Below are 21,254 nucleotides of genomic sequence, written 5' to 3'. Positions count from 1 at the left end.
GTAATACGCGTTGGCTCGTTTCGAATGTCAGAATATCGGGGGCTGACATGGTGACAGACAGTAATTTCAATTACTTTACGACGTACTTTGCGCTGCGCGTCTCCGCCGTATCTTTTTCTATTCTTACGCTGCCCGGCTGGCATCCGTGTCGGCAATTGACGCAAATTAGGGGAAAGCCACGTTAAAGACAGACGCTACATCCGCCATTAGAGCGGCCAAAGACCTCGCTGATGGCTTCTACGCCGCGGTAAGTAAGTACATGTGCATCCGCGATGCTTCGCGACGCCTGTCTTGCATTTGCGCCGCTTTGCCATCTTCTCAGGGACCATAATGTGCCGGATATGTATTGCGTCTCGAGGATGCTGCTCGCCATTGTGCTCTAAATTTGCTTCACCATCCGATCGAGGCGAATCGATTGGACGCTGATATTATCGAAGCCTTTAAAGTTGGTTTCCAAGCGTGTTTGCGAAGGTGCTGGGCACATACACGACTGCTCACAAGTATCCGGATAGTTTGGTTAATTTTTTTTGGTAACGATACGTGAATGTCACTAAGATATACAACGTGCCTCATAGTTTAACCACCTAAACTTTGTCAATATATTCCATGGGTATAGTGGAGCAAAAAATATTATAGAGCGCACCTGTATCGATATTGTTATTAGGTTGATAGCATCAATTAAGGGCTAATGTCGCTCAGAGGTTGCGATAACTTTGTTCAAAGTCGATGCGACTAATTTTACGGTCCATTAATGCGAAAGTCTTTCCCGTTCGAGGCACGACGTAGCAATAAAGCAAGTTCGAAGCAACACGTCAAAGGGGACGAAGCGGTTCGTTTTGCGAAGCGAAATCATTTCTTAGAAGCAAAGTGGATGGTAACGAGTAAACAGCCTAATGAAGTTACAGCTCGCACCGGTGCGGCGAAAGTTCAACGAACGCTTCTTTCTCCGCTTAAACTTTTTGCGTTTACTCGCGTCTTATTCGGGCTTGAGAAGAAAGAATATAGTTCGTCGAATAGATAAACGCTTAGGTTACGATTAGGAATTTTCTACCTATAGATCATTGAAGAAAACTTTTTACATGTGTACAAAAGTGCGTGTAGACGTGTCGTCTTCATAATTTTATTTAATTCTATAAGAAGAAGCTTCATGCTTTGATCTGTACAAACAAAGTCGGAGAAAGAGAGAAATAGATGTTAGATTTTCAGACTGATAGAAACTAAAGGAAAAATTGTTTCTCCTTGTGTTTGAATCCAAGAAATTAATTGCGTGAGTCATTTGGCAGAATCACTCAAGTGCCGTATTTACTTTGTAATGATGTAAGAAACTCTATACGCATATTTTGTCGATTCTGATGCAAGTCACACGCAGCCTTATTTACCCGCATATTTCACTCGCATGTATCACACTACGATAGCTCAGTAATTATGGTAAATATCAGCTTTCTATTTGCAAATACCTATGGTGATTGATCGCTGCGCAATATGCTTCAATGGATACCATATGAGGTCGCAGAAGTGTCGGCAGGAAAAAATTTAATATAGCCAGGGATGTATCGAAGGCGTATCGATCGTACGACCAACTAACGCACGCAGCAACTTTACGACCAAGTATCTTCTACGTGAGTAACATTCATTTCGAAATGCTCGAGGTTGAATCCTACAATATAAATATATATATATATATATATATATTTATGTAGAATTACACTGAACGACGGAAGTGTAGATATTTAAAGTGAAAATTAGATAGCAAAAATACAAAGAAATAGTTGAAGTATGTAATCTGAGAAAGTACACATTTTATGACTATACGTCTGCAGTTAAAATTGTTAATTAAAACATTAGTTCTCAAAAATAGTAGATGTTTCGTCTGTATCGTAAAGCTACGGTCATTAATAAAAGTCAAAGGGGAATGAAAAAATCCGTAAATTCCACCGTAATGGGGGATCAATGGCGGTGTTACGCACCCCTAGTGTATGGTATGCGACACTGCACGTGGCAACGCTAGCTGTAGTTGTAGTTGCACGTGGGCTGAAAGCCCAAGAGCGCCCACACATTACGGATTCTCATTCGGCCTTCGAGGAACATACCTACGTGGTATTCACACTTGCCACTTTCACGTGTACGTCCTGCCCACTATACCTAGCTCCTGTCACTTTATTGCTAGCATTGTACTCGGCAAGTTACAAGAAGTAATTTCGCAAAAATAGGCGGAGGAAAACGTTGTTGATGGCTTGAAAAATAAGCATAGAAACCATCTGATCTTAGAGCAGTGATTATGATAAAACAGGCATGTTTGGAAATTATGGATGTAACTCGATAAAATTAAAATACACACCCAAATCATTCTTCGTTTCAATTTGGAATATCTCGATTTGTCTCAATCAGTTGAAACAGCGCGAAATCGATATTTTCCTTAAAATCCTTGTGTAAATTTTAAGGAATAGTTAAACTTGGTAGCAATTTCGTTATACATAATTTGTTCAAATTTTAAAGATCTTCTGACAACTCGATCAAAGTTGTACAAAATAATCTTCCTTTGTGACTTTCTCAATCATGTTTTCTCATGACTTCCAGTATGTATTTCTAACTTGCTTAGAAGATCTGCGCCAAGAACAACTCGTTAACTTCGAAATTTCATCCGTTTTTAGAACAATTCCACGGCATGATAACGATGCACGCTAGCTGTACGTTGAACGCTGTTCAAAAACGCGTCCCTTTGTCGAAGTCGCTCTCCTCGCGAGTCGTTCCGTCCACCGACTGCTTTCTGTATCCGATAGATCCGACCCAGTTCTCGTCCCATATTCTGGGGCTGAGCTGAGTCTTCTTCATTGAAGGGTTACGAGGTCAATTATTTAATCGGAATTATCTTCCCAAGAATAGAATATCGCAATTGTGAAATATATAAAACTGAATGTTCGATGTCTGAAACTCAATGAAAATGTAATACCCTAAGTAAGAGACTAAAGACACATAACCGTGATCTAAACCGTCGAACCTTTCTCTGGGTTCCTTTCACCTGACAGGTGCAGCCGCGTGTAATGGCTGATGTGTGCACGCAAGTGCAGGTGCAGAGATACGAGTCGATTCGTAGCGAGGTACGGAAAAGGGGGCATGATTTCGTTGTGGCTTACGCGAGACGAGATAAATGGCTGTTGGCTAGGCGCAGCAGCGTTTCGCAAACGAAACCGGAAATTTGGCCCGCCTTCCGACCGGTGAGCAGTTCTGCAACATCGTCGAAGGACGAGCATACGTATTCATAGAATTGCCAGAACTTTCATGCTAGACAGTCGGAAGCTGCTTGTCCGAGCTGGCTCGTTATCGTTTCTTTTTTAGGCATCCGAGATACGAAAAGTATGCCGATTTGAGATAAATTGTCGGAGCTGACAAGAAAATTTTCTATAAGTAAAGACTGATTTAGTCACTGGTGAAAAATCTAGTGGAAGTAATAAAAATGCATTATCGTAAAAAAAAGTACTCACATAGTGGAGAATTGCTAGATTGATCGAGGATATCTATATTTATATAAGCTATTACAAAAAAATGATCTAAGGTAGGTGGTTCTCAACCAGTTGTCAACCAGTTGTCAACCAGTATATAACACGCGAGAGGTAGTTGAATGATACGTAGATAATTTGTGCAATATACACAACACGTAAACTACACTAACAATGGAGCGTTTTCAATTACTGAAATATGTATTTATGATAAGACAAGGACATCGTTACAACGTTATAACGATGCAACTGCGCAGTTGTGCAAACAAAGCAACCTTTTCTCCTTTAATTAGCGAATAGAACATTCGAGCTTCGCAACACACTTTAGAAATGAATTATTGAATTTATAGAAGTAAGCACATTGCGATCTATAACAGGCTGATACACGTAATTAGAAATGTTGAAACGAATCTGACAGAAGAAATCTAGAATCATAAAGTGTCCACCAAGCAGAAGTCCAACGTTAGCAGGTGTTTTTGTGAGAGCCTTCGGCATTCCTAACTAGTCTGAAGTTTAATGATCTCCGTTTCGCAAGAGCAAAAGACCTACGCATGATTTCTTAGGAACATACAGAATTACTATATAAATCAAGTGTGTTTATCAAAAGTTTAAACACAGAATTTTGCAAAAAAAGTTCGTTAACAAGGACAATATAATATACGACAAGAGTGATTCCGACAAATTCTATAAAATTTATTGTTACTTGTTAGAGAGAAGAACAAATTACAGATACAAAGAGAAAGACATCGATAGATTAAGAATAAAACATATTAAAAGAATTAGTTTTTGTACTAATTTATATCCAACTTAAAATTATGTCGTTCTCGCAAAATGCGATGTTCTCGTCATTATCATCATTGACGATGTATTTTCCACATGATACAAGATAGAACTCTGTGAATTCTATTTTGAACAACCTCATCTCATTCATCGATCAATATCTCTCGCTAAAGTCTGCCTAAAACACCGACGACGACCTTTTTTTCGCTCAAAGAAATTCATGTCAGTCGCGGCAAGGTACATACAAACGTACGAAAGAGCGTTCCTAACGAGCGGAGCCACTCGTGGTCGAGCACGAAACAACCGACACTTTACTTGTGCTTTGCACGAAAATCAAGCCGGAGACCGGAGATTAACGGCGCGCGTAACGCGAATACTTCCGTGCCGACATCATCGTCCATGAACGCGTCATTCAAATAAGCTGCCTGTCACGTTTCGACTTGATAACCGTCAACTTTATTCCATTCAGAGCTTAATCTCGAGGTTCGGTGAGAAATGCTCGCACTCACACTGTCTGCATTCAGTTAGTTCACGTACTTGCCACGTGATAATCACAGGACGATCACCTTTAAGCTCATGCGATTTGTTGTTTCTTTCATGATTTATTTGCATATTAAATATTATAGTTTTAAACGTAAGTATAGAATTAACAATTTAATGACGATATTGCAAACAGATTTAAATGACTCCGTTAAAAAGAAACTGCAGTTTTATTATTTCGTAAATGCACCTACACAGTTAGCTGAAGTACAGTAGAGTTTGTGAAATAACGTGATAAAACTATGACCTGGTTCTTAAGAATAAGAATAAGATATTAATTATTCTTAAAAATAAGTAGGTATCTAAAAAAAAGTAGGTAATCGTCCCGTAAGTAGGTAAAATGATTTATCTTAAATAAAATGTTATTTGTTGACACTGTAATTTGTTGTTTGTTGGAGTCATAAAGTCATTATTACACCTAACATCATATTTGTTTTTATCCAAAAGTTAATTCTTCTATACCTGCATAACTATATCGTGGCGTACAGGAACCAGAACATATACTTGTGTATGTATACATAAGTGTAAGTCCAACACCAAGTTATCCCGACTCGGCTGCCAGTGTTCGCCGATCAATACGGCATGCCTGAAGAACAAAGAGATCAGAAAGGAGGAAAAGAGAAAAAGAGATAGTACAGTATTGTTAAACCAGTGGATACCAGCACTAGGATATGGCACTTGAAATCGTCGATTTCAAACTCTCTCCTATGCCAACCATTACGCCGCCAACTAACATACAAAAAATATTCTTCACTTTCGAATGCACCAGCTGCCTCTTGTAAATCGACCGTTTACCCCTTTGAATTCGATAAGATCAGCAAGCTGCTGGGAATACCCTTTTCTGAGCAACAAAAGTCAATTTTTTTAATATCCTGGGATGAGTTCTCTGAAATTCCACGGAGAGAACTATGAAGCGATTGATCACGAGCCGAGAGAGGAAAAAAGTGAAAAATGGCAGGCGTATATTTATGAATTTCAACTCTAAATATTTTCTTTCCTTGTATCCATATTGCATATTATTATAACAGAAAGTTGGGAAAGTTTCTGTCTAAAGTTTGGTTACGTAAATACTGCACAATTGAATTAATGTTATCACTACATTTTTACAAGTCATAGGTTACAAGTAGGCTACGAATGTTTATGCAAATGTATGTTTTTCTAAAGAAATGGAATGTAAGCAAGACGAATGCTTACATAAGTAATTTCCAAGAGTTATTAAAGCATCGCGTTTTTGCATCTGCATAGTTTAAAAGTTATTTACACACGAAAATTCACTCGCGTTTATAGTCTTCTAATTAAAAAGGCTTGGATAGAAGTGATTCCACTTGCCATTACGCGTAATTTTTAGTTTTTAAACTCTCTAAAAGCATCCATTCGTATTTCTTCCTGTTTCTTCAAACTTTTAGCATAATTACAATGAAAAAGTACGCGAATGTAACAGTTTTCCACGCAATTTACCACAAAAGATTAAAATTTAAAAAAAGGACCGCCTCAGAATTCTTTATATCGTATCTGTATCATATCATATATCCGAGGATGCAGCTTTAATTTCTTTTTTTATTATATTGACGATTTTTCTCTTTTCCCGGTCAGCAAGCTCCCGAGGATATAAATAAAATTTTCCTCGCTCATATAAATTTAATACAATCTTTATTTCAGCAATCTCTGTTTCTTTTTTAAAAGAACTAACTCTAAAAGATGACGATCAGTTCGAATAGAGGAACTTCCCGCGACATAACAAATGCGCTAAAATTGGAAACATTTAGGTAGAATACACGTAATAACAAAATTTTCAAGTCTCGATACTTTTGTCCCGACAAAAACGGATTTTTATGCGTATTTTACCTTCTTTTTTTATTATGGATATTTTTAAAATTCATGATTCATGATGCACTTAAACATTAAGGTCGATGGTTATATTTTACAAAAAAAAACTAAATAGAGAATCACAGTCTCTACGAATTTACAAAGAATTTTGCACGAAAATGCCAGCTCTGCTAATACTTTTGTTTGGTACGGTACATGTACACAATTCAACAATCAGTAATTTGAGAGAATCGAGTTAATATATCGAAATAGAGTTGTAAGTGTACGAACAACATCTAGCGTGCGAATTTATTTCAATCAAACGAATAATATTACAGAAAAACCTCGCTAATATTTGGTTCCGTCAAACGAGATCTTAAATCACCAGAAAGGACTCACGAAACGTCCCATTTTTCCGTGGATCGAACGAGATTGCCTCACCCTAAGCGACATCAGCTGCTTCCTATTCCTCTGCCTCCATTCTTCCCAACAGTCAGAGCGAACAGTAAACGCGTAGGGTTATCGACCCGTAGCCTCGGAGGTCGAATTCCTGGCTTTTCTTCCTCTTTCCACAGAGATCACGCTACCAACGGGTCCCTCCCGTGTCACGTTGTCCCTGCTTCCGGCAGAAACAAAAATGGCTGCCGCAGATGCTCAAAGCGTCGTGAAAACGTTCGGTTGTTTGGTTCGATCCGAGGGCGGAAAAACTTACGTAATCGTTTCGACAAGAACGTAGGTAAGCAAGAAACGAGGGGAACAAAAAGGAAAAGGGGTAACAAACGAGCAGCAAGCGACGTTGGAAAAGGCGACCAAAAAAGGGAAGAAGAGAAGCTGGCAGCGGGCCAAAGTCTAGAGGGCGCCATCGAAGCGACCTCCCGGAAAGAAGGAGAAGAAATATAGAACAGGAATTAATGTTCCCTGAATCTGGATCTCTGGTTGATGCGAATAAGGGATAAAAACGGAAAGAAGAACTTTTCAGGCTAGTAGATAAGTATTTTCGTATATCAACGTTGTTGATACCGAAAGTACGTTTCTTCTATTGTTTATTCATGAACATGTATCGCCTATTACTCGCGCGTTACGAAAACGAAGCAATCGGGAGTTATGCAACTGCAGCAGAGCTCCGTTTATCGGAACGAAATTATAGTTGCAGTTAGTGTCAGATTAACTGGACGTCTGCAGGTTAAATCCACTTATACCAGATAGAAACAACGTAAGGTTTAAATCAAAATATTTTTTTATAAAGTAAGGTATTAAGTGGTGACACCTATTGATGTGACCCCGCCCAAGAGATCGTACGTTTTACATATCTAGAAATCTTCATAAGATGCAAAATCTTAGAGCATCGAATTGCCAATCGTCTGCAAACCTTGATTAACAATAGGAGTCTAAAAAATATAGATCAGTTCAAGTGTTATTTCGATGAATCTCTGAACCATCTTCTTCTTAATATCTTGCACAGATATATTCAAAAGATAGGATTCTCGAAACGAAAAATCGAGGGCACAAGTTCGTTCAACGCAATTACAAGCATCGCTTAAAATACACGGACCACCGAAGTGGCTCGATCCACGTTAGTGTGAAGTCTTATGCAAGGATGATAATTTCTTCTCGCTCTGTTTATAACGTTCACCGAACATCGATCGATCGAGAACTGCGTGATGGACTAGAAACATGCACTTGTTCCCTTCGATTCAATTACTTTTGAACAACATTTTCTATTTTTCATCAAACGTGATCTCTTTCTTTGTCTCTTGTTTCGTCTCGTGCCTATTCTTTCCTTGTGTTTCCATCGTGCAGAACTATGACTGAAAAAGAACGAAAAATGGGGGAGTATGAGTAGAAAAGCGCGATTGTACGCGCATCAAAGAGCGTTGTTCGAACGCGGCAGACTCTGTTCAAGGGAAAGTTGTAAAAAGTCTAGAAGAGTAGGCTGGTATCATTACGCGAGATTCGCTAACGCATTCAAAGAGGACGGCGCGAACGAGAATCGAACGAGTAAATTGAAATATCAGTTAGACTAATTAGAAGAAACAGTGTACATGGTGGAAAAATAAGCGTTAAAGGCAGTTAGGACATTCGCGATTTGTTCGCGCAAACGCGAGCGCGAAAAGCGCGTCGGATTTCGAGAGGAAGAGTGCGAATCGTGACAAGTGAAAGTAAATGAGGTAGAGTGTAGAGTAAATGAGACTCCACGCCGAGAGATGAATTCGAAAGTGTTTTCTTCAGTCACTGTCGTCAGCGTAGTTGTCTGCAACGAGTATACGTGCGTTCGTTTGCTTCTGGTGACTGGATTTTGTTGAAATGGGGTTACGTAGTTAGTGCCTGCGAATGACGTTTGGTTATTGAAAGACTTTTCCCCTTTCGACATCATAATACGTTTAGAAAAAAATCAGAAATAGCAAATATTAGATCTATCGAAAAATAATAAGACAATGCAATTTGCATCGCTGTATTGCAGTCTATAATACACTATCGCATTAAATACGCAATATTTGCCGTAAATATCATGTACGATTAAAATTAATTACACAACGAAATTAAATTTATATCCCGTTATATTTCTGCCACATGTAACAAACGAGAAGATAAGAGGAACTTTGAAAGTCATATCGTGCGAGATATACAAAAAGAGCTTCAAAGGCTAATAATTCTCTTCATTTGTCTAATCGTCAAGGAACTTCGTGAATCGAACGATCGAAGAGGATCGCTTCCACGATGCTCGCTCATCATCGATTATAATCTTAGCGTAACCTTATAATTATCGACCCTTATTAAAAATCTAGCTTTCATTTCCACTTCGTCCAATAACTCAAAAGTTGATTACTTCTCAGAACATTAAAAAAATTCAAACTAAAAGAGCATATTGTAAAAAAGACTACAAGAATTTAGCTGATTCCTTGTAACCGCAATTTCTTCAATTGTGTTGAAAATATCGAAGGAGATGTAGGATATCTATCTATAGTCGTGTTTCATCGGGTCAACGTTTAGCAAAATAGAGAATCGAATGACCGCCGATCGGTCTTATTAAATAGAGCCGATTTTAACGATGCCATCAAAACGAGCGCGACGAGAAAGTGCCGAGGTCGTCGCGGAGTAATTATATCGGGGGTTGTCCTCATAGTTGCTAGATCGATGCACCTATCTTTTTACGAGTAACAGTAATAGAGTCCGCTGCCTGACTGACGAAGCAACGGAGCGAACAAGACGTCGTCAACTGGTTCAAACGTCGTTACTGCCTCTACCCATCAACTTTGGTCATCGCCGAAGGCGTTCTTAACCTTTTCAACTACGAGTTTAAAGTTTTAAAGCTTTGTTCATATCATGTCTGACTCGTCGTTCGTGTGATACTTATTTAACGACGCATGTATCATTTTGTTCTATCATCCTTTACAAATGAATTAAGTAATTTGTAATTTTATTCTATCTTTTCTTCTTTTATAAGGAAATTTGTTAAAATAATTTATCCGCAATAGAGAATTTCTATTTCCTATTACATCGGATAAGATGATCTGTTGACTCATGATAAAGGCAACTATCGCCGATTTGACGAAGACCACGTTGTACGTTCTTAATCTAAATTCCCAGCTTCGTTCACAGTCGACTTGATTAGGATCAACAGCGAAGCAAACTGTCCAGAGCAATTCACGATTGGATCTAGGTGGACGTATTGCGCAATAATGCTCGTTTGCGCGATGCATTTTACTCCGATCAAACTGATATTTAAAGTTATGGAAAGTGTACAGAAAAATAGCGTTTGGCTTACTTTAGAATAGCGTTTGTTAGCCAGTTACAAATTTGTTTATGGGTTGTTTGAATAATCTTCCAATTTACGCGACTTAGTCGAATACGTACGATGTCGAATTAACGTCTAAGTATCTATCTTATTTTTAATTAATTAGTTGTAAGAATTAGTTGTAATTAGTTGAATTTGAACATTAATTTTTAACTGGTCAACCGAAGAATTAATTAACAAAGATTATTAAGATTATCAGAGTGGGCAAAATAACTAATTCATATTTGTCATAAAAATTAATAAATATACACATAGTTGCATTTTTGGAGATTTAGGTGATTGTTTGTAATACCTAGCACTTTGATTTCTTTGCTACAAGTTTAATATTTTAATTGTTGGTAGCTCTGATGTTAAAAAGCATATGACGCTTTACGTCCGGAAGCTCCAAATTGCAATAATGTTCCTTCCTTAAACACCCTATACGACTTCATATCGCGTATTGAACAATTGTTACTAGTTTGTTTCATACTGCGAAAAGGTTACTTCGATACAAATTCTAAAAGATTTATCTCGCGAATCCGTTCGCGCGAACAACGGCAAAGGTACATACAGGATAGGACAAGCTATATGTCCGTAATGCTGATGTATGCCCGATACGTTGGCTGAAAGTCGCAGGTAAACGTCGAGATTGTGAAAGTTTCGCTCCGTTTCTTTGGCCAGTCGATAAGGGAAAATGGAGTTTTTATTATCGTTCGATATCAATGTAAAATTTCAGTTGAAACGTAAACTGCAACGCGCATGTAAAATGCAAATGTTATGTATCTCGCGATTATCTGACCATGCCGGCTTTAGACCACGTTTTAACAAATTTAAAAGTTCGCGCGTATTGTCAATAAATTATACACGAGTTGGGACTTGCACACACCGCTGACCTTGTTGCATTGGATATCGTTTGCCTACAAGATATCGGTCGAAGTATCATCGTCCTATGAAAATGGAAGATATACATATCGTGAATTTCATAGTATGAAGTAAGTACAGTACAGTGTTGGACAAAATTATAAATTTCGTACGTTTCTGACTTTTTCATTTTCGTCATTTCTTAAAAGTGGTCGTCATCAAAATTAGCATTTGTCATGAACAAAAGAAATAATATCGTTTGAAAATTCATAGAGATGAACCCAGTTCTGAGAACAAGATCATCCTTTATTATATGTATAACGAGTGTATAAACGAAATGCTTTATATTAGATGCTTTGTTCGACCAGTCTGATAAACCCTTTGATGCAGCCTTGTAAAGAGCAATTAAACTGCATTAACTCTCCCTGGCGAGATATTACTTCTTTGTAATCAATTTCACGACCACGAACCTTGAGCTATCTTCGTGTTACTTTTTATCACATATAATTCTTATACTTCTTCATCACATATACTTCTTTTTCCCAGTATCTAACAAATTTAAAAAATTATTAAATCTAATTTACAAAATTAGCAGCCGTCAAATTGTGGGATCAGCCCTCGGCAGTTTCACACTCATCTCCTGATCTAGCTGATTCCGTCGATTAAAATCGCTCGTGCAATAGCATAAAATTCAATTTCCATCGTAGCGGCCACCAAGAAATAAATTGCTTTCCCTTGCTGGCTGCATCTTTCGGATTCAAGCGTTCGAATGTACCAATGCGCTGATAGCAAATGGTCAAAAATAAATTTAGACAGTCGTTGTAAACAAGTGCATAATAAAACCCTACAAAATAATTTGTTAAGTCTACAAAACACAGCTGAAATTCCTCTTTCCCTTGACGACTCTTCTCTGTATCTCCTATCTACAGCGTCACATTATTTTAACCATAAATAAAATTTTATATATTTTTATATATCACGTATAGCTTATGCATTACCGCATCTTTAATTTTTAATTACATACTTACGAATCAAGCCAATATGATTGCTTCACTGAATTGTTCGGTCGAACGAAAAGTTCGTTCGAACGAAAAGTTCGTTTGAACGGCTAAACCGCTTTTCGTTATCGCTGAACGATCGTTTCTTCGACATCGAATGCCAGATATTACGAATGATTAAAACATGGATAAATAGTTATATTTCGCGACATGTTTTCCAATTCTGTTGAGTTTAAAATACAAACTAATGCAAGTTGGTATGATGTAGCTGCAAAAACACAATAACTGCAAAGAGAAAACAGAACGATTTGAAAATTTAGATTTGCGTGTCGTAATAATTTATTAAATTTTAGCTCCTCATTGTCAATATTCTTATAAGATTAATAATGAAACCTTAATGAAGCAGAAAAAGAGACCAATTCAATAGATCAAGTTCTTCAAGAAACATTTGAATTTTTAAGACAATCGAGTCAACGTTTTTAAATTCCATAGACAAGTATACAATTATTATTCATAACTATCACTGAGAATTCAAAACGTTTCACTTCGAAAGTTAAAATCCATTCAATTTCAAAGTTATATGTTACTGGACTATAGGATGAACGTTTCTCACAGATATCGAGAATTGCATTGTATCGCTTGTTTTGAACTGTAGGCTTGATACAGAAATCGGTGGCGCTTCAGACCACTTAATCGAAGAAATGTCAAAGGTGAAGCCCGCACTTTACACTACACTGCAAAAGTGTACCACTCTGAAATACGTTCAAACTTACAATAGCGTTACAATATTCCAACCAATCTCAAACTAAGCACAGAGCATCAAAAACCATCGATACGCTTCGAAAGGAATATGAGAGAGAAAATCTAATATATCTAATATCCGACTAAGGATGCGTTTGCATAATCAACTCGAACGAAATTACTGGAAGACGCTTTATACGCTTTAAATCTCGATTTTGTAGCTTTATATTTTCAAAATTCCTTCAGAGCAAATTTTCTAAAACATTCGATTCAAGCTAATACGAAATTCGACCAAACGAAATTAAGAACACACCTAGCTCTGTGGGATAATACGTTGGCATAATCAGATTAAAAAGCATAATCGTGTAGTACTAACTAATTTCCCCTAGTAGGTGTTCACTTAATGCTAATGAACATCACGAGAGAATCAACTAGCGGATTTAATAACCGCCGGATCGAAGTGAGTGTTATAGTTAGAAACACGCGCAAAGAAGCCGAAAGAAACCTGAAAAGAAACACGTTCGATCGTGCAGCGATCGCGATGAAGACCTCGCTCGACTTTCCGCGAGGCCTTTACCATTTAATCTACATTCTGCATCAGACCACATCGTGTATCGCGTAATTCTTTTCGGAATTAAATTCTGATAGATAGTCGCATTAGTTTGCAATAAAACAGATAGCTGTATTTGTTAAGGTGGCTATCACGTTTTCCGCGATACGATATCACGTGCGATATTACTTACGTTACATCACGTTTAACCGCTTATCAAGATTAGTTACTGATAATGATACACAGGAGCGCCTCGTACTATCGTTAATAACATATTGCTTGTTATTAATTAAATTGACGAGCTAACGAAAGTATAATAATAATTCACGCCCTTGACTTAATAACCTCCGATGAACAGTGTACACATTATCACAAACAAGTACTTGTTTCCGATAAACTCGTCATCGATGAATCCTTACTAACTCTAAACGTTTAAGAAACGACGACAAACGATCCTTGAAATATTTGAAAAGTACTCGTACGTATCTAATAACATACCTACAAACGGAAGGTACGATCGATGTTACCATATGCTACCAATGCAACCCTCTCGGAGGACAATTAGCACCAAGCTCGTCCTCGTAACAGAACATTCTATTAATTAGGCCGACCCTGGCGTGCCCATCCTTCGTCTTTAACGTATTTATCGCAAACAGTCTCTTGCTACCCAAGATCGACCTACGTCTAACTTAAATCATCCAACACGTTTCCGTCTCTACACTCTAATCCTAATAAACGACGATCCAGCGATCGAGTGTCACGAAGGCGACACGAAGACGCTGTGTGACTTGCAACCAGCGCAGCGGTCCCGATCAGGAGTACTGGTTGACAAACTACGACAGCAAGGGAAAGAGGAACGGAGAGGCAGCTACTTACCTTGACGAAATGCAGGTTCTCCTTGTCGAGAAGGAACTCCATGGATTTGTGTGGCCGTTGGTTGATGGTGGAGGCGGCGTCGTCGTCGCGGGGGTTCCTGTGCGAAGCGGCGACAGGCGACTGGGGTACGTGGAGGGCGTGCTCCGGTCTGGGTCGCGGGGCGGCCGAGGTGTGATTCAGATTGAGCAAACTCCTGGTCTTCTTGCCGGCGGTGTTCGCGGAGACGGAAACGGCGGCGGCGACGCTGGTCGTCGTCGTCAACGGCACGGCCTCGTCGAGGTCGGTCTCGAGCAGGCCGACCGGGCGCTCCTGGGCGGCCTGCATCGTGCGGGCTTTCGCCATCTCGATGGCCGCCGGATTTCCAAGGTCTGTGGCCGCGCGTCGGCGCGACGAACACGCCGCCGCCGCCGCCGACGCGCCCGTCGACGATCTCGAACCCAGCGCCCCGACACGGGGCGGCTGCGGAGGCAGGGGCGGCTTGCTGGACACTGGCGCCCTCCCGTTTGCGCTGCGAAAAGCAATATAGGATTAATCGCTTTCGTGGTTTTTTCTTTTCTCGAAGTCGGTTATATCGCGTTTTCCTCCTTTCGATTTTTCATATATGTAGCGGAAAAGGCGGCTGAAACGAAAGCTTCGTTCGGAATACAGCGAACTCTCTCTCTCTCTCTTAACCGGCTCCTATTGTCTCGGTTAGATTAGTCCGATTACTTGAATTGAAACGACTAAGATTCGAATGATTCGAGCAACGAGAACAAGAGTAGATACATGAAAGTGTATCCGAAGTCAAGTAAGTATGTAACAGGATCACGCTGTTTTATAGTTCGTACTTTCATACGCTATCGTATAGCATTCCTTAAAATCACAGTTTGATTGAATCATTTAGTGTTCGCATGACGTAGCGTTACGGCCAATATATTAATAAATACGGTTTTCGATGCGTGAAATCACTGAAAAGAGAAACTTCTCTTCCAGAAAAGAATGTGAAAACGGTTACTCTTGAATTTTATAGTTACTTAGCTTGGCAACTTCGTAGATTTAATCCTACGATTCCTTTTTTTACAACACCGAGTAGTTTATTTTCTCTAAATTTGTCATTAAAATGTATTACTAATTTCATGAATTGTACTTTCAGATGCGTCGTACGACATGTTTTTACATAGTAATTGAACAAGATATACGGATTTAATCAAACTTGTCCGAATTCATCGAAAATATTTACTTTCCAGGGGAAGCTTAATATCAAAGACTTTTCAAAAGAAAGGAAAATATTTAAACGTACACAAATCCAACGTTCAACATTCGGTATACTTTCAATCCACTTGAATGAATCGCAGGATTTTCTTAGAAATAATACAGCCTTCCTTCCGCAGCTAGGCGTGTTGCGGAATCGTCGATTTCCAGAGTCCGGAAAAGTCGATCGCAGACGCGTCAATGTATGCCGATTTCGTGGTAACTTCACAAAGAGAAACGTGCAGAAATGTCGGTGAAGCGAGTCGAAACGCCGGTAGCATCGTCCGTCGACGCTTTAGAAAATTGAACGCGGATAATTGGCCCGAAAGCGGGTTTCGTTGCGTCGAGCTGATATCACCGCGCGTATAACACTTTCCCGCCGCTTATACTCTGCGCTTGGCTTTGAACTTCACCGAGCTATGTACACACGCGTTCCTTTGGTTCTCTGGAAGAGTGCGCGGCGAATTCGTAGCTGCTTTCACGCTATTCGATCATCAATCACGCGGCTCCCGTTACGCGGCGAAGAAAACGCGGAAGCGAGCGCTACGCAGCACGGCCGCGGCGCCGCTGCTCGCTTCCAAGCCGCATGCTCGTTTCGCTCGACCATTCCACGATCATGGACCACTCTTCTAACGTTTCTATAGAAGTACGCATATTGTGTGCCGACTCAAGTCTTGTTTTACTGGTTTACTGGTTACTGAAGCTATTTGATTGAAATCCTTGGGAGATTATACGTATAGTCGGTTTTTGGGGGAAGATAATTAGCTTGTTCTAAACTTGGATGCTGTGAAGCAAGAGAAATATCTGATCTAAATTGATTGTTTGAGACGTTGTGTAAATAAAAGGCGTCGCGAGGAGATCAGTGAAACTTTAGTAGTTAACGGGATACGTAATAATTATTTTTAAACTCGCAGTGAGTATTCAAATATTTTGGTATTACATTCTAAACGTTTTTCCTTATACAGGGTGAAAGGTAACTGGTGGTACAAGCGGAAAGGGGGTTATTCTACGCGAAAAAAGAAGTCGAAAATATAGAATAAAAATTATTTTTTTTTAATTTTTTTTTTTAATTTTTCCATCGAGACAACGATCTACAGTGAGATCCGTTATAACGAGACGTGATAAAGTGCACGCGTACCGAGCGAAAATTCAAAGTCGATTTTCTCGAAAACAAAGCCTTAAACGAGAAATTTTTATTCTATATTTTCGACTTATTTTTTCGCGTAGAATCACCCCCTTTCAGATTGTACCACCAGTTACCAACCACCCTGTATATTTCTTGATATATGTTACTTAATTCTTCCTATACCATCATATATTAATAAATATTTATATACATATTCATAATATTCAAACGATACATTTTTTATGCTTTACTTTATTTCTAGTATAAAAGTTAAAGAAGGGTTCATTCTTGCTAACATGTACAATCCTTTATTGGAAGCACGACCATATTATGAGTTAGTTACTTTCCTTAGAAAAAAATTGCCGGTCACATTTTTACAGACGAAGATTCAAACGTTTAAGTGAGCACTTATGCATTCGAAAGAACGTCTGCGATTGGCCGACACGATGTAGAATGGAGTGGGTACTTAAAGTCAAACAGATCCAAATCGAACGATCGCCTCAATTGCTCTCAATCGTTCCTCTACACCTTGTTCTTTTTCTGTCTGCCCAGGAAAAATCAAATCGTCTTCTCGATGCACGCATGGACAATGAGCACGCAATGCGTCGACCTTAACGCTGTATTCTTGCTCTTTCTTTCAAACGAATAAGGATAGGTACAGATTAATTTTACCTCTGACTGTAGTGGAATATTTACATGTATTAAACGAAATAAGAATTCAGAATGCCTTCAGAAATACGTTACTTTTTTAAAACATTCGAATATAAATATAGTACTTATACTTAATTTTTAAACTAAATCTCAGAAATCTTGCGACTTTATCTCAGTTCTATTTCTACGAAGCAAAGAAATACCAATTCAGTCTGCGATTTATCTTACTCCCTATCGTTTTCCACTCTGATTAAAATGGCATAGGCACGATAAAATAGTCTTCGATGAATGGAGCTTTTATACTCTGTGTTCAAACCAAAAGCAAAGAGTTGGGAAATAGATATTAACAAGTATCACGCTTAAATTTTAAAACAACTTATTTCATTCATTTTTATAAAACACTGAGAAACATTTCAGACAAAACAAATGTACGCACCCCCTGTTAGATAAAATGAATCTACTTTATCACTTTACAAGCATGTGTCATTCAAAACTGATAATTCTTAAATATAAATAATAGCGTCATTCTCCCTAAACTTTGACCTATCACTTATATTCCTATTGTTTTAATTCTTAAGACTTTAGACCAAAACTAATTACAACCGAATGTAATATTCTGTCTTAAAATTCGTCGATCCGACTTCAAGGAGGAAAATGAGAAATGAGAAAGAAAATAAGAGAAGACAGTAAGAACTCAGTTCGTGCAAGCACGTTGATGAATCAAAAGCACGACCATAGGCTCGAAACGAAATAAAAGAAACTACAGTCGATCGTACCAGATGGAAAAACATCGAATTGCAATGCGAACGGCTACACAACTCGGTATCCCTGTGATGCAGTTTCATTATTGCGGCACGTCGCGTTATGAGATCATATTTATAATCGTGAACGGGGCAATGATGGAGAATCGTCGAATGCCTTCTCTAAAATTAGGAGATGGTCGAGAAATATTTTCGAAATCCTCGCGCCGTACCCGTTTCGAATTCTGAAAATATCGCGCTCGAGAACCGACGAGAAAACATCGTAAAACGCGTATTTTCGCCTAACGACATGGAAGTAGATTGTGCACTCGCTGTTTCCATCGAGTCTATAACAATTTAAAGAAAGATTGAAACTAAGACAGAAAACGCGAAATGTTTGTGCGACCATTTGGTATAAATTACTTTTAGCTGTGACCGATTGCAGAAAATACGTCTCAGATTGCCATTTGACGTTTCATAGTGAATATGGTAGAGTAGAGGTGAAAAAATTTGCGCGTATGAAAATATATATTCTACGCGTGACGTTGTTCAAAGAGATGGTTTCCTTCACCCTGCTACATACATATGTATGTATTTCTGCTCCGTAGGATGTCACGAACTCGAATCATGCGCTCACCAACGAGCCTATGGTTAAATATATACCCATATGCATGTAGGTGTACCGGCCTCACGAGTCTTATTAATCTTATTTCATTCCAGCAGCAGTCCGGAAGTCGTTTGAGGTGGTGCGATGCCTAATCGTTTGCTTGCGGAATTCTCGTCAACCTTTTCTGCTTCTGTTCTTCATTCGTTACGTAAAAGAGCATTGATAATATTTCGATTGCTTTTATTCCATTTTCTTTTTAGTCGTTTGTTGTCAATATTCTATTAGATCGACGAGACAAGCTAAACAAATATCGTGTTATACCGTTCTATTTATTAGGTTGTAATTTTCCTCAATGCATGTTTTACATTTGCGAGAGTCGCAGAAGAATATAAGAAAAAATGTCAACATTCTTTAAACTTCGAACCCAAAACCTTCTTTTAATCATTTCTGTTAAAATTTCATTTAACTAACTATATCAAACTCAAAATAGTTGGAATGGAATATATTGCTGAGTTCAATTCATCGTAAGATTACGGAAGATAACGGTTACTTAAAGATGTACAAACTCTAAGGTTTATAAGAAAATCACTCTCAATTATCCTATGCACTTCATTGAATGAACTGTACTTTCTTGAAAGCATTATTGGATAATTTCCAACTTAAAAGAACCCATTATTAAAACGCAGATAGAATGACAAACTAATGTTTTGTTATTTAATTATTTATTTATGTACACTATATATTACTACTAGATACGTAATAAAGGTGATGTGAAACAGAATTTCTCTGTTGTAACTATTCGCTAGAGATATATGTATGTACGTATGTATACATGTGTATATGTATATATGTATGCGTATATCGCGCCGTTCAGAATGTGAGAATTCGATTCATTCGATTCACAAGGTATCTCGAACCACGGGTAATGCAATTTTGATATTACACAACATTACACTGGTGGTGTCAAGTTTACTTAATCGCTACAGAAAGAGACAGCGACACGTCACGATTACTCAAGAGCTCGATAAAGCGTAGCTTTGAAGTCACACCTTGAAATATACCATAGCTACGTTCGCAGAAACGCAATAGATCTCTCGAAAGAAGATTCAGCTATAGCTGAAACGTGGCCTATTTATCCAAATTTCGGCCACGTCGTTCTTAAGGCGTTTTTAGAATATGAGAAACCCGCTAAAAACAAAGATGAATCGAGCTCGATTCCTAAATGTCCATTTGCAATAATTCATCGGGAACAACACGTTCGACGTCACGCAAGCATATAGCTGCCGCTTGTTTGGTGCAGACCTCTGCCAAATGATTTGAGAATCATAGAATTTAGATGTTTACAAATGTTTACAGAAGGAATGAGTTTGAGCAGAAAAATGTTTAATGTGGAAATGTAGAGAATGTTCAAATGATTATACAGAACGTTACGAGAGAAAAATCTGTCTATAAAATCATATGTAGTATTTAACGAACGCAGTAAATGTCTCTATTCAACATGCTTCTGAAACCAATTTTGAAACAGCTGCATGTTGTATTAATCTCTGTACGTATTATGTTTTCCAATTAATGTGAAACGAAATTTAAATTTTTAAATCGAATCTCTGCTGAGAGATAGATTCACTGAACTGATCTCCTGACCTGAATGTTCTTTGGAATTATTTTTGTGGGAATACTTAATGATTTTAACGTACTCGTCATTGATAAACAACGTAGTAAATTTATAAAGACGACATCACATAGAAAATGTATGTCGCGTAATACGTGAAGAGTACCTGAAAATATACGTAATGTCGATTCATTATCCATTATTCATTATCCATTAATCTCGCTTTTATATATATTGAAACAAAACTTTTTTTAAAGCAAAACAAGCTATTATTAGAAAATATACTCAGCGCATATTTATTACAAACCTCACGTACATGCATAAAGTGATGCATTAACGTATACATTGAAGTATAAAATTTTACATTTTCATTATCACATATACATTCGAAGAAAAAGAACGCACTAGTGAAAGAGTGACCTAACGGAATCAAAGTGGAGCTGGAAGCGCACAAAAGAGCTGATTCGATGAAATTTCATGCGATAAAACGAATGTTCGTAAAAACTAAACAAGAGGGATCGGTTACGCCTGCTGTTCCGAGAAGCTGGCCTCAATATGTGGATCGAGTAATGGAGGAGTTAAGGCAAAAACCAGCCAGATAGAGAATACCACGCGATCATTCGAGGGATTTTTTCCCTAAAATTTCTTTGGTCGAAGCAAACGATACTGAATGAAGGGAACAGGCCGCTTGTGCGATCATCGTACTACGAAGGAAATGAATCGTTAACGAACAAGGGTCGTGATGGAGATTAAGATTAATTGCCGGAGATATCAAATCGAACCCCGTGATGCTCCGCAAAGTATGTGTAATACACAAATAGGATGCGTAATTACAGTGCCATTAGAACCAGCGTGAATTTGTTCAAA

The 21,254-nt window shown here is 38.3% G+C and overlaps 1 protein-coding gene across 9 annotated transcripts in view; it reads right to left on the bottom strand.

The window, feature by feature from the left end:
• Positions 1-21,254, bottom strand: part of LOC138180078 (uncharacterized) — a 73,773-nt gene that overhangs the window by 28,599 nt on the left and 23,920 nt on the right. For all 9 annotated transcript variants that reach the window (XR_011173194.1, XR_011173195.1, XM_069113529.1 and 6 more), the window contains exon 6: positions 14,425-14,932. Coding sequence is in view for 7 of the 9 variants with exons in the window: in XM_069113529.1 (XP_068969630.1) it covers positions 14,425-14,932 (508 nt within the window). In the remaining 2 variants the exon portion in view is untranslated. The remainder of the gene's footprint in view (positions 1-14,424; positions 14,933-21,254) is intronic.

Source organism: Bombus flavifrons, chromosome 5, assembly GCF_040668555.2.
Source record: "Bombus flavifrons isolate JBK064 chromosome 5, iyBomFlav1_principal, whole genome shotgun sequence".
In the NCBI taxonomy this organism is placed as follows: Eukaryota; Metazoa; Arthropoda; class Insecta; order Hymenoptera; family Apidae; genus Bombus; species Bombus flavifrons.
This window is presented reverse-complemented; position numbering and strand designations above follow the sequence as displayed.